General features: G+C 34.0%; 1 protein-coding gene across 2 annotated transcripts in view; it reads right to left on the bottom strand.

Annotated features, from left to right (window-relative positions):
- Positions 1–15,198, bottom strand: part of ANKRD13C (ankyrin repeat domain 13C) — a 97,165-nt gene that overhangs the window by 26,699 nt on the left and 55,268 nt on the right. Inside the window, exons 8-9 of one of the 2 annotated variants that reach the window (XM_032426162.1) lie at positions 14,153–14,284; positions 10,724–10,885 (exon numbers count right to left, since the gene is read on the bottom strand). In XM_032426162.1, the coding sequence (XP_032282053.1) occupies positions 10,724–10,885; positions 14,153–14,284 (294 nt within the window). The remainder of the gene's footprint in view (positions 1–10,723; positions 10,886–14,152; positions 14,285–15,198) is intronic. The other variant, XM_032426170.1, reaches the window with a different exon arrangement.

Genomic DNA, 15,198 nt, shown 5'->3' with positions numbered 1-15,198 from the left:
TACAGATCTGATGATTAGGAGAAGTCACAATTGAAAGCATATTTTTGGGTGAGAGTTACCAGTATTTACATGGTAATAGAAACATCATCAGATATGTATCTAACCAATGAGACATTAGAGACTACTAGCTGCCCACCCAGTGTCTATTCTCCCGTTTTTTATTGTTAAAAAAAAAAAAAAAGCCTCCCATTCAAATTTTTGTCTGGACATATGACTTCCTAGACTAAAGACTTATTTTCTAGCCATCCTTACAGCTAGCTAAGTGTTACCATGTGTTACTAAGTTCTAACCAGTGGGATGTGAGCAGAATGAAGTGTGGGTTCTCAAACAAAACAGGCAAGCCCTCTCCTTCCGAATCACTATTAGGAATTACTATTCCTGCTAGCTGGAATACTATAAACAGGTAATAAACTATCTTATACCATGTGGATGAGGGTCACATCTAAGAACAACAGAGAAGTAAGACAAAAAAGAGTAGGTCTGAGATTAACCCACAGAGCAGAGAAACCACACAAACTCAGATTTTTATGTGAGAAAAAAGTAATCAATACCAGTTTAATACATATAATGGGATACTACCCATAATACTATGGCATGTGGCAATGGCTTAGTAGAATGACAAGCAGGCTTCAAAGGTAGTCAGTGACCCTCATAAATATCGTAACAAGATATTAGGTAAAACAGTATCTTGTGATACTGCAAAAGGGAAACAGATACATGCTAACAGAACCTGTAATTCTAAGGCAAGAGACTGGAAAAATTTAAGACTGCTGCTCCAACCCAGAACAATAGCAAAGGCTAATCTCACCTCCATCCAAATCTCTAACTAAGCAAACCACAGTCAATTTTTCTTTCAGAACACTGCTTAAAATTTGTCTATTCTTGCTTCCAGTCTAGTTAATATTTGCATACATTTGGCTATAACTGGTTTTATACATTATATATAAATGTACATATACACATATGTATATATGTATACATGCATATTATCATACATACATATAAGACTAATTTGCCAGGCATGATGTGGTATGTCACTTAAGTATATTTTTTCAGGTAATAAACTTCTCTAAAGCAGTTCTGTTTCTAGTAGAATTCTTTCTAAACTGTACATTATGCATTACCCATCTTATAAAAAGACTATAATGAATCTAATTTATAATTTCTTTTATTGAGTACTTTATCTTATCATGGTATCAATTATTATATTTTAATAAAGTCTTTCCTAGTTTATTCTAATTGACCCTTTGTTATGTACTGACATTTGTAGCTAAATCCATCAGTGTTCCTTCTACACTGCTACCACAGCTGTCTAATAAAACAGGAAGACATGAAGGCTACCGCAGGACACCAGATGGCTTTCTAATGTTATTTTCCCAAGTCAACAGGTTCTGCAACTGAAATGTCATCAAACCTTTCTTCAAATTTAAGTGCAAAAATTCTAATGCCTGTTTTCCTTGAAGCATATAAAAAATATACATTTTTTAATGTATTGTTAGGTTTGCTCCTATGTTATTATATGGCAAAGGTTTCTGGAAGTTTAAGACATTCATGTATTTTATATCTATGTATTCCTACTTAGATTTTATATATTTAAAAAAATACATAAGCATTAATAGACCTTAACTCAGTATTCTATATATATAGTTGGCACACAATAAATGCTTTTATCAATGACTCTATGTCTAAGGTATAAATGGGGCATTGGTTCCTGCTCTAACAATAATTGGTTAGAACAAAGAGGAAAAAGAACACCAAAAATTTAAGAGCAAGTATCAGTGACTTAAGAAACTCTGAGCACTTAAAATTTTATTATAAAAAATATTGTCAAAAATATGTAGTAAATATTAAAAAACATGTCTGGAAAGGAGGTAGAGGAAGAGGAGGCATGGCAAAACTAGTTAAATGGCAAATAATTCCTCCTAAATACTATCTATAAGCTATTTCTTATGGAAATTAGAACAAATATTTGCCTAAAAAAAAAAAAAAAAGACAAAGCTATTCATTTACAATAAAGAATATAAATTCATTCTGAAAAGAATTAGACATTTATTTTTAAGAACTGAAATTCTATTAAAATGTGGCTTCAAATACGTATTTTCTAGGTTCTTGAAATTTTCAATAATGCTCCAAAGCCAAAAATATTTTCTTCAGTAATATATGTTCTATGCACATAATTTTAAAAACATCACAATACTGATTTTTTACTACATTTACTAATAGCATCTTTCCCAGAATTATATCTTAAGGTTCCCCCACTCCTTTTCCAACTTCAACTTCCCAATAGTTTGAAAGAATTACTAAGACAGGTTAAACATGTGAATATACAGGAAGAAGCAACTATAACAAAGGCAGGCTGGAAAGGAATATACTTAGAGCAAAAACAGCTTGGGGTAAGGGTCCTAAAATCAAAACCTACCTTTGTTACTTCTAGTTTTGTGACTCCATATAGATTAATTTCTTTAAACCTCAATTTCCTTTCTATAAAATGGGGCAATGATACTTGTCTCATTAGGCCATTATAATAAATGAAATGATATATGAAATAATATAATGCCCATGCTAAAAACAACTCCAATGTTTTAAGCCAACACAAATAAGAAAGAAAAACTTGTTGAGATGACTATGGATTCAGTTTTTTACTGTAGAAACTGAATTTAGGTTTATAGTACTCCATTCAAATTAGGCCACTGGAGAATCCTTTGTTATTCTCCAATATAACGTAACACTTTGTATATAATGGTCACTAATTAAAATACATACATTTGAATAACTAATCTATATTTCACCCTGACTTTAAAGTTAATAAAGCATATATTGGTTTGTTTTTGTATTACCAAATATGACCTAGCAGCCACTAATTTCAATACTGATATATGTTTTTTTTAAACTCTGTTAAAATTTTAAACATAGTTCATCATTAAATGTTTCTTGAATTCAACAGATCCCTCCCTTTGCTCTTTTTGACACCAATTTTTAAACTTTGCATGTTAATTTATATATACCTTTCCTAAAAAGCTTATGTAGGTTTAAAAGAACTACATTCCTAAAATTATCTACAAAATGCATTCAAATATTTCTCTTCTCCTTTAATGCCCACTATTGAATATAATTAAACTGCTATCAGTTTCATTTTGCTTTCCATGTGTTATCAAATTGTGTCCAGGGGAAAAAAACAAAACACACACACACACAAAAAAAAACACACAGCTTATCTGTATCTTTTTTATAATTACATTTATCAATTCTATTTTGATGTTCTTTCATCCTGCACCTTACCTGATTCAACCAAATCAAATTATATGTATAGATGAGTATCTGATAGAATTACTATTTTCTTTAAATTTCTTCTAAATATTTATAATTGAACTCCAAAAAGATTCTCAAATGTAATTCTTCAGTTCTTCCCTATCAAAAGTCCAAACAATATATAATGAGATACATATTTTCTTTATTCTAAAACAGTAAAAATGTAATCTTACAAGGATTATAGAGTTAACAAATAAAAATATAGCCATGGCTCTTAGTAATCCCTAAGAAATTACTTATGCCAGATTGAAAATTAGTATAATGATTTTTTAAGATTCACACATATAAAAAAATCCCTTCTAAGGTCAGGAAAAAGGCATGGCACCTGCTCTCAATACTTTCATTCAACATTATTCAGTGTTACTTCCCAGTACAATAAGGTAAGAAAAACAACGAAAGGCTAAAAGACTGGCAAGGAAAAAGTAGACCTTTATTACCTGACATGAATATCTGTAGAAAATCCTAAGGAATCTACAAAAACTATATACCTAATATATTAATTTAGCAATATAGACAAATCATATGTATTTCAATCTACTATCAAGGAATGACTGGAAAATGAAATCTAAAAACATTACCATTTATGGAACCACTAAAAAATACTAAATGCTTGAGAGATAAATTCAGTAAAATATGTGTAAGACTTGTATACTAAAAACTACAAAACACTTCTGAGATAAACTATAGACGATCTAAATAAATGGAGAGATATACCATGTTCATGAAACAGAAGATTCAATATTTTTAAGATATCAAGTCCCCTCACTTTAATTTACAAATTCAACACTACCCCAATTAAAATTCCAGGTTATTCAATGCAGAAAGGATAGACCTTTTTTTTTAATGGTGCTAAATCAACTGGACATCCAAAGCAAAAAAAATAAACCTTGACTGTATATCACACCTTATACAAAATTAATTCATGGACTTAAATGTAAAATGTAGAAATTTAAGACTTTGAGCAAAAACATATAGGAGAAAATCTAAGGGACTTGGAGCTAAGCATAGAGTTTTTAGACTTGGTGGAAGTCATAAAACAAAAACTGATAAACTGGACCTCATCAAAATTAAAGACTTTCCCTTTTCAAAAGACCTGTTTAATGGGATGAAAAAAATAAGCTACAGAGTAGGGAAAAAAATATCTGCACACACATCTAACAATAAACTAGTATCTAGAATATATAAAGAACTTTAAAAACTCAACAGTAAAGAAACAATCCAATTAGACAATGGGCAAAAGACATGAAGAGACATTTTATCAGAGAGGATATAAATCTGTATATTTTATGGTAAATGAGCACATGAAAAGGTGAACACTGAAATATCATTAGCCACTAGGGAAATGCAATAAAACCACAATGAGACAGCACTATTCACTATCTAATATGCACTGAATATTTATATCCCTCCAAAATCCATGTGTTAAAACTCTAACCACTAATGTGATGGTATTTGAGGTGGGGCCTTACGGAGGTAGATTTTTTTTTTTTTATATTTTACCTCAGTTTTATTGAGATATAATTGACATACAACATTGAGTTTATGGTGTACAGCATGCTGATTTGATACATTTATATATTGCAAAATGATTGCCACCACAGCATTAGCTAACACCTCCATCCAGTCACAGAAACTATGTATCTCTGAAGGACAGTTGTATTTCTTCCATTCATGCAAATGCACACTATATTATTCTCTGTATTTCCAGTTTTTCGTTAGCTAGGAGAAAATTTAGAACTAAATGTAATGCTCAGTTGTGACAATCAACTTGTGCCACAGCCCCTGCACTTTCGGCTTATTCCTCAGCACTGCTTCTAGTTTTCCTTTTTTATTTTTCAAATATCTCTCTAAATGTGATCTTCATTATAGGTCTCCTCACCTCACGGAAATTAGATAGGCATAAATTATAAACAAGCACCAAGGCCCTCCTTTGGCTCTCAGCCTCTAAGGTAGTAAAAAGAATAAAATGCTCTGCAGAGAGGTTTCCTCTGGGCCACTGAGCTATTCTGCCACCTCCTCTGCCAAGTGTATGCTTGTGGACTAGTATCATCCAATTTCCTAGGCCACATTTCTCCAAGATCACAACAGCTACCCTGCACAGGGCTTCAAAGCAAAGCAAAGCAAAAGGAAACAAAACAAACCAAGCAAAATCTTGTTGGTCCTAAGGAATTCAAGAGAGCTGACCAACACAGATGAGCAGCAAAAGCAGCTCCTACAAGGTGCCAAGGGCTATCCCCAACATTCTCACTGCAGGATTTCCCAACTACTCTTCCAGCAAACTTTTCTTTTTTTAAATTTAAATTCAATTAATTAACATATAATGTATTATTAGTTTCAGAGGTAGAGTTCAGTGATTTATCAGTCTTATATAATACCCATTGCTCATTATATCACAAGTCCTCCTTGATGTCCATCACCCAGTTACCCCCACCCTCCACCCCTCCAGCAACCCTCAGTTTGATTCCTATGATTAAAAGTCTCTTATGGTTTATCTCCCTCTCTAATTTCATCGTCTTATTTTTCCCTCCATTCCCCTATGATCCTGTTTTCTTTCTTAAATTCCACATATCAGTGAGATCATATGATACATGTCTTTCTCTGACTTATTTCGCTTAGCATAATACCCTCTAGTGCCATCCACGTCATTGCAAATGGCAGGATTTCATTTTTTTGATGACTGAGTAGTATTCCATTTTATATATATATATATATATATATATATATATATATATATACACACCACATCTTCTTTATCGATTCATCTCTTGATGGACATCTGGGCTCTTTCCATAGTTTGGCTATTGTGGACATTGCAGCTATGAACATTGGGATGCAGGTGCCCCTTCGGATCACTACATTTGTATCTTTGGGGTAAATCCCTAGTAGTGCAATTGCTATTGCTAGGTCGCAAGGTAGCTCTATTTTCAACTTTTTGAGGAACCTCCATACTGTTTTCCAGAATGGCTGCACGAGCTTGCATTCCCACCAACAGTGTAAGACGGTTCCTCTTTCTCCGCATCCTCACCAACGTCTGTTGTTTCCTGACTTGTTAATTTTAGCCATTCTGACCGGTATGAAGTGGTATCTCACTGTGGTTTTGATTTGTATTTCCCTGATGCCAAGTGACGTGGAGCATTTTTTCATGTGTCTGTTGGCCATTTTTGGATGTCTTCTTTGGAGAAATTTCTGTTCGTGTCTTCTGCCTATTTCTTGACTGGATTCTTTGTTTTTTAGGTGTTGAGTTTGGTAAGTTCTTTATAGGTTTTGGATACTTAGCCCTTTATCTGATATGTCATTTGCAAATATCTTCTCCCATTCTGTCAGTTATCTTTTGGTTTTGTCAACTGTTTCCTTTGCTGTGCAGAAGCTTTTTATCTTTATGAAGTCCTGATAGTTCATTTTTGCCCTTGCTTCCCTTGCCTTTGGACGTGTCTAGCAAGAAGTTGTGCGGCCGAGATCACAGAGATTGCTGTGCTCTCCCCTAGGATTTTGATGGATCCCTGTCTCACATTTAGGTCTTTCATCCATTTTGAGTCTATTTTTGTGGGAAGAAATTGATTTAGATGAGGTTATAAGGGTGGGACCCACATGATGGGATTACTATTCTTGTAAGATAAGGAGGGACCAGAGTGCTCTCCCCCACCTAAAAACACAGCAAGAAGTCAGCCATCTGTAAGTCAGTAAGAAAACCCTTATCTGAGAAGCAAATAGGCCAGCATCATGATTTTGGTCTTCCCAGCCTCTAGAACTGTGAAAAATAAATTCTTATGGTTTAAGCCATTAAGTCTATGGTATTTTGTTACGCATCATGAGCTAAGGAAGACACTATCAGAATGGGCAAAATAAATAATAAAAAATAATAATAAAATAAAAAAAGAATGGGTAAAATAAAAATTGTGACAATATCAAATGCTGGAAAGGATGCAAAGAAACATTCATACGCTGCTTGCAAGAATGGAAAATTTTGGCAGTTTCTCACAAAACTGAACATTTAACTACCATACAACACAGCAACTGTACTCTTAATTGCACTTGGACCTGAGTACTGAATTTTTTTTTTTTTTTCCCGGAAGGGAGCGATGTGAACTCTTCATTATGGAGGGAGTTCTGAATGGACCAGAGCAAAGATAGGATCTGGGCATTCTAGAGATGAGTGTTGAAAAAGGACTTCAGCTACCGCCATTTGACCTCAGTCTGTACTTTCTAATTGAGTTGCTCTTTCCAGTTATCTTTTAACTCAGGGAAAAAAACCCTACAGGCACAGGATCCCCTGATAGAAACCTAAACTACTCCTTCAAGCAATAAGAACTGCCCTGACACCAGCAAGACCCTGCATGACTGACCCAAAGGCAGTGATCAACCTGAACTGTACTGTCCAGCAGCACATACCCACGTACCTTTGTCCCACATTTTCCTTACATAAACCCAGAAGTATTTTCAGCACTTTGGGTAGTCTTTGAGACATCAGTTAGCTGTCTTCCTGGTGTTGGCCTCACCAAAATGAAGTCCTTTCTTATTTCACCACTTGTCTATCTGCCTTTGGATCTTGTCAGTGGCAAGTGGCTGGCTCAACCTGGTCTGTTTGGGACCCCCCCAGAACCAGGTGCTCTTGCTTGGGCCCTGGTTACAGTATGAACAGTACACAGTGTAGACAAATCAGACAACTGGCATGAACTGTCCTCTAGAGCTACCAAGGTAGTGGGGCACACAGGGTCCTACAGCCCACTCCCCAAGGATCCCTTTGCCCATTTACCCCTCAAGCGCACACACAAGCAGCCAGCTTCATGCATTCCCAAAGACAGCATTTATCTCAGAGAAATAAAGACTTATTATGTTCACACAAAAACCGGTATGTGAATGTTTATGGCAGCTTTATTCATAATGGCCAAAAACTAGAAACAACCCAAATGTCCCTCAACAGGTAACAGTTGAGCAAACTATGGTACATTCATACCATGGACTACTACTCAGCAGTAAAAGCAACAAACTATTGATTTACAACTGGGAAAAATTACCAGGGAATTAAGCTGAGGGGAGGGGGGCAGAAAAAGCCAATCTCAAAAGGTTATATACAATACTCTTGAAATGACAAAATTTAAAAAATGGAGAAACAGATTAATGGTTGCCAGGGATAAAGGACAGGGAAGGCACAAAAAGGCAAAAGGTGTGCCTATACAAGGGCAATAGGAGAAATCTTGTGGTGATGGACATGTTTTATATCTTGACTATAAATGCAAATACCCTGGTTATGATACTATATTACTGTTTTGCAAGATGTTACCATTCGAGGAAACCGGGTGAGGTGTATATAGAATCCCTCTGTATTACTTCTTATGACTATGTATGTGAACCTATAATTATCTCAAAATAAAAAGCTGAATTCAGAAAAATCAAGCAGACCTTTATGTAAAAATTGATTGATCTATATATTCAACATCTTTCTAATCAAAATCCCACCAAGTTTTTTATCTTTTGTAGAAATCAATGAGTTGATTTTAAATATTCATCAAGAACTGTACAGTTCAAGGGGCTATGCTTCACAAAGGAAATGTTTCCTTTGATTTCTGAGAAGTCAAAAGCTTAATTAGGTAATTTATTTCATATTATTTTGTTCCATTATATACCCATTTGGAATTAAACTATGTTTTAAGTTCAAAGTTCAAAACTACTGCTGATTAAAATGTCATTTAAAGTCCCCTTTAACAATTCAGGTGCATCAGGTTATAATCTCTGCCCTAAAGAAAATCATGTTGTGTACTGTTAAGCTTAAATATAGATAAATCAGACAAGTGAAGACAAATGGCAAATGGCCCACAAAACTCTATTCTATAAAGTTTTGTTTCTATACATTCATCCTAAAATAGTTTATTGCCAAGCTTAAATAAAGGTAGCAATAACTCCCACCACAACAAAATCATTTTTTAAAAAACAAGTCCAATAAAATTTAAATCACAATGCAAGTCCAAAGAAACGGGCTTTTGTCTGGTTAATAATGGGAGAGGATAGCAGCTTTGTCAAAGACTGAGCTCAGCATTCCCTCTCTCAATTCATCTGCATTTCTATTTCCTAATGAGTATATCATGTCCTCTATCTCCTACTGATCAAGAGATCAGTAAATACCAGAAGACTTCCAGAAAATGAAGTCCTGTGAGGCTCTATCCCATGGACAAAAGAAAAAGCTGTACAAAGGGGATCTGGAAGGAGGGGCCAGGATCACACTACACTGGCATAATCACAACTTCAACATTTAATGAGGAGTCTTAGACATTTTATATCCTGTACTTATTTAACTAAACTACAGCTGATTCACTAAACACAGGAATTTTTGAAACATTAAAATATTTTTCTGGCACGTACAGCATTACCATGAATTAGCTGGAACCTGGCATACTATTCTGCAAAGTTTATCTGTCCCTAAACATAATCTGGCACAATACCACAGGAGAGAAACTAAACATTCAAGGGATTCAAGCCTCCCCACAGTAACCTTTAATCTTTTTACTACTGTGACTCACATTTGACACTTCAAACCAGCACTCACACATATGCGTATTTATACAACACATACCTCCCTGAAACTATTATTGCATAAAGTAATGACCCGCACTACATGTCATGTGTTCTGGTTTTACTCTAACATCTTTATTTAGGTTCTAATTTTTTTCTCTTTTAAAAAGAGTGGTCAAAGCCCACTAACTCAATTTCATAACCTACTAAGGGGTCCCTATGCCACCTTCAATTTGAAAAACACTGCTATACAACTGTAGTTAAATGTTAACATTTGGGGAATCTTGATGAAGAGTATTGAGGAATTCTTTGTACTATTTTCTTTGTACTTTTTTGTAAATCGAAAATTTTCAAAATAAAAAATAAATTTAAGACCCCATCCAATTATCTTATCGGGGAGTAAGATTGCAGAGGCAAAAATGATGTCTCATATACCTCTGTATTTCCTAATTTTCCCTCCCCTTTCCCTACTGTCACACAATTCTTTACATATAGCATGCTCTCAATATACATATCCTAAATAAAACTTATGGGAAGGTAGAGATTAGAAATGACTTCATAATGGAGGTAAATCTTTAGCTGGGCCTTCAAAGCAACACAAGATTTCAGTTGGTGAAGTAGGAAAAAGAAGATATGCAAAGGGACACAGATTAAAAATTAACACTGGATTTCATACTTATAAAATGATTTTAATCTATTAATGAAGTCTCAAAGACCAAGAATAGATTCAAAAAAATCATCAAAGGCCCTATCAAAGAAAAATAAAAGGTGATGTATAGTAAAAAAATAAAATAAAATAAAAATCTATGAATGTATTTAGTGTACTTATATAAACTTAATGAGTGCCAGGAATGAAGTCTACCCTCTCTCTCCTTAGAACATTATAAATTAGAAGTAAATATTATACCTCAAAATTCTGTTCCATTATGTTTCCACCTTTACTCAAACTCTCCATAATGGCCTTATTTCGAAGAATATCTTCTTCACTAAGATGTTCTCTTCTTTTTCTTGATTCTAAAACAAGTCCATTCACCAGATAAAAGTCTGCCAAAAAGTTTCCTACTCTTTCCTAAAACGAAATTAAATAATCAAAATAATAAAATATTCAAATATTTCAAAATAATAAAACAAACTAAGTTTATCTTAGATTAAAAATAAAGTTTCAAAGTAATATATGTTTTTCCATAAACATGTAACATTTAGGTGAAAATAAATGTCCTCTGGTAACTGAGCTTATCAAATTATCTTACACATTCTACTAAATTGAAAAATAAATTACACATTTCACATTTGTAAAGGAAAATTTAAAACACACAAATGAATTAAATCTAAATAAAAATACCACATAGTATTCCTTTAGAATCTACTCCCATGTAGCACAAAGCTATCTGAAAACTTTATTTAGCTGATAGTCAAACGTCATGAGTAACAAGGAAGGGTCAGGGATAATTGCTGTTCCCATTTTATAGATAGAAAAGAAAGTGGAATAAAAAGAAATATTCTAATTCACATAGGAATCTCTAGCACAACTAGAATTAATTACCTGCTCCAATACTCTATTCTCTAATAAGTTCTAACTTCAAGTTACAGTTGCTTGCTGCTTTCAATAATGAAAAGAGAACAACAGCATAGTCTTGCTCCCCAATATAATTACAATTAAGTGTTTACTTTATGGATTCGGGATAAGGAAACTCAAGTGATATAAATGATAGCAAGGAAAGAGTTGTTATTTCCTTTCAATTAAGACCTCCTTCAACATTAACCTTCACCTTTTTCAGACCCATGGGTTGTCAGTTTCAAACACCTTACTACAAAAACCATGATCAGTAACTTACTGAAAACAAGCTTCCCATTTCTACCTGCATGCAGATCACTTGGTCTCCATTTTACTGATGTTTTCTGGCATTCCAAAACTACGTATTTAGAGTTGTTTCCATGTCCACCTTGCTTCTGGTGGCCTTGTTACCTGTCACCAAAAAGTAAAGCATTCTGCCTGTTTCTACCTACAAAATGGGAACCATTAAGTATTACTGACTCCCTCCTTACCTGTCAAAGATTTAAGAAGATCACCTAGACTCTGTTCAAGAGCTTTGAGCTGCTTAGCGGTAGCCCTAGATGAATAGCAGCTTCAATTTTTATCTTCTCTTGAGGTGATCCTTCTAATGCTGTCCAGAAGAACAGAGTACAAACAAATAAGACTTCAAGCCAACAAATGGATTGCAGTGTGGGAGCTCACAACTGGGAATCCTATAATACTATTTGTTGCCAGACAGGCTTAGAAAATAAAGTTGATGAGCCTACATCTAATAGAATTTATTTGTGGTTGAGAAATACTCAGGAGATAATTCTCAGTTTTTGAAATCTTATAATGAAAAAGCATTTATTAAAAGTAAATCATCATATCAATAAAAACTTTAAATATATATTCTTCATAATCCAGCCATTCCATTTTTTGTTATCTATAATAGACAATGCAAGGGCGTGTAAATGGATGGTAAACTCAACATCATTTGTAATAGTAGAAAACTGGACACAAATGTGTGTAATTCTTCAAAATGGCCACAAATAAGAGACTAGATAAATAAACTACAATATATCCATCCTATGGAATACTATGCGGTTGCTAAAAAGAATTAAGTGGTACTACTGATAAGAAAAAACTTTCTAAACATACTAAAGAGTGGGGGGAAAAAAGCTGCAAAACAACAGACACAATATAACACTAGAAAAAATAAATAAATATCAACAACTAAAGCTACATAATACTTTGTAGAGGATTATGCATTTGTATATCCTCTAGATCTTTTTTTATTCTCTGCATAATCCTCTATAAAGTACTTTGGGGGTTGAGTAGTAATAAAGGGGCACTTTTCAGGTTTATTTATAAGGTTGTGTGGTGGTTAATTTTGTGTCAACTTGGCTAGACTATGGTGCCTAGCTGTCTGGTCTAACACCTGCCTAGATGTTGCTATGGAGGTATTTTTTTTTAGATATAATTAACAGTTGAATCAGTAGACTTGGAATAAAGCAGATTACGCTCCATAATGTGGGTAGGCTTCATCCAAACAAATGCAGGTCTTAGGGCAAAGACTCAAATTTCCTGAAGGAAAAGCAATTCTGCCTCAAGGCTACAACACAGAAACCCTGCCTGAGATTCCAGCCTACAGATTTTATACTCAAGACCACATCAACTCTTCCCTCAATTTCCAACCTGGTAGACTGCTCTAAAGATTTCAGACTGGCCAGCACTTATATTCATATAAGCCAATTCCTTTAAATAAATTCAATCTCTCCCACACCCCTCCCTCCTCCTCTTTCTATGTCCATATCTTTATATATAGATATACATGTATCTACATGGAGATATACAGAGATACAGAAAGAGAGACCTCCTACTGATTTTCCTCCTCAGAGAACCCTAATACAACTTGTTTTTGTTTTTCCAGTAAGAATATATTCATTTCTATTGTGTGTAATAAAACATAATTTTTAAAGCCTAATTGTTAAAAGCAGTAAATCTTGGCCCTCACCTATGTGATGATTTCTTCTTTTTTTTTTAAGATTTTGTTTTTAAGTAATCTCTACACCCAATGTGGGACTCGAACTCACAAGCCCGAGATCAAGAGTTGCATGCTCCACTGACCGAGCCAGCCAGTCACCTCTGTGATGACTTATTCTTAATTTTATTTAAAACTTTATAAAATGCTTCTTCATATGTCTAATTAAAAATTTCAAAATATATTTTGAATAGTCTTATATAACCTCTTACTGACAGATGAAATGGGAATTATGGAAAGAATTTACAATTCACTAATGAGGGAACATCCATGGAAATTTAATTTAATGACAGTGTTATAGAAACAGAAGTTTATTTAATTTTTTTTTTAGGAACATAAGCTTCTTTTAGTCATATATAAGGGATACTGAGAAACGGATATTGAGTGAGTAAATAGTTTAGAAGTCTAAAAGTAGAAAGAAAAAAAAGATCCAGGGAAACGAATTCAAAAGTGTATCCCTCTTTGTGGTCTTAAGGAATAAAAGCATTAGAAATGTAATGGAACCATGTGAAGACACTGTTCCCTGTAAAAAACAAAGCAGCTGACAGCAAGAATCTTTCTCAACAAAATTCAAATGAGCTAAACTTTCTCTCCTGGCTTCTGTAAGTATATCTTCCAACTGTAAACAACCATTATAATTCCCTATCTGGATTCAGGAGGAGGGAATAAATCACTGGAAGACAATTCCAGTATGCTACTTCTTCCTGCATTTCCACCACATTATCTTGGCAACAATTTTGAACAATTTTTAAAGTTGAAAAATCAAGATTTATACATACTGTTTTATCTTCCCGAAAGAGCCATCCTGTTTGGGCACGCGTGAAAGAAATTGATTTGGTTGATAAAGTTGCAGAGTAAATGTCACTACTCATTAAAATGTCAACCTCTTCTTCCGTTTCCATCTCTGATTCCTGCAGTGGGGATAAAAGTTAAATACAAAAATCTAGGTTTTCAAAGGTTATTAGTACTACATATGAAAATATCAACAATTAAAATATTACAGATTTCAAAAACCAAAAAGGACAGATTCTAAAAAATGTGAAGTGCTACTTATTTTAAAAACCAATTACAGAAGTTTTAACTCCATATCTCTAAATGAGTTACAATTATGACTAATTATAAATCTATAAATACGGGGCACATGAAATATAGTACTCTTATACTGTTAGAGATAGGTCATGGAAGCAATACTGGATTACCGATTACAGCAATATAGAGTATGTAGAGCAATTTTAAAAGATTAAGAATTAAGTTGAGAGGTCTGAGACAAAACAAGGTTTTCTTTAAATATAGATCAATCTTACTTTAATTCTTCTTCCTCCAAAGACCCACCACTATCATTTGAGCCTTTCTTTCCCAATAGCTGTTTGTGAAAGGAAGGGAAGGAGAAAGAGAAGGAAGAAAAGAGATCCTGTCTATATTCCTTATAGAAAGATAGGGAATCCAAAAATGTCAACCCATGGTTCAAAACTTAATAATTAGTCTTGTTTCAGGTTTATCCTCTCCATATTCCCCAGTGCTGGTATATAATAAATTTTTTTTTTAAATGAGAAAAAAAAAAGGTTTGTGCTTGCTTCAGGGACAGAAGACTAAATGAGCAGGCACAGAAGGGTAAATGAGTAGGTATAAAATGAGGTTCTATTCTGTAATAGGCCAAGAAGAGAATCTCTGATACTTAGGACAACAGGGTCCCAAGGGGAAAAAAAGGAGAAAAAAGGCAGAAACTAGAGAGGTGACTGGGGAATAAGAATTGTCCATAGGGTTTTATGATGACTAGAGGCTCTATTTCCCATATCTCCTGATTTCTAGATTCCCAAGAGGCCCA

This window comes from Phoca vitulina, unplaced genomic scaffold, assembly GCF_004348235.1.
Source record: "Phoca vitulina isolate PV1807 unplaced genomic scaffold, GSC_HSeal_1.0 scaffold2, whole genome shotgun sequence".
NCBI classification, from domain to species: Eukaryota; Metazoa; Chordata; class Mammalia; order Carnivora; family Phocidae; genus Phoca; species Phoca vitulina.
This window is presented reverse-complemented; position numbering and strand designations above follow the sequence as displayed.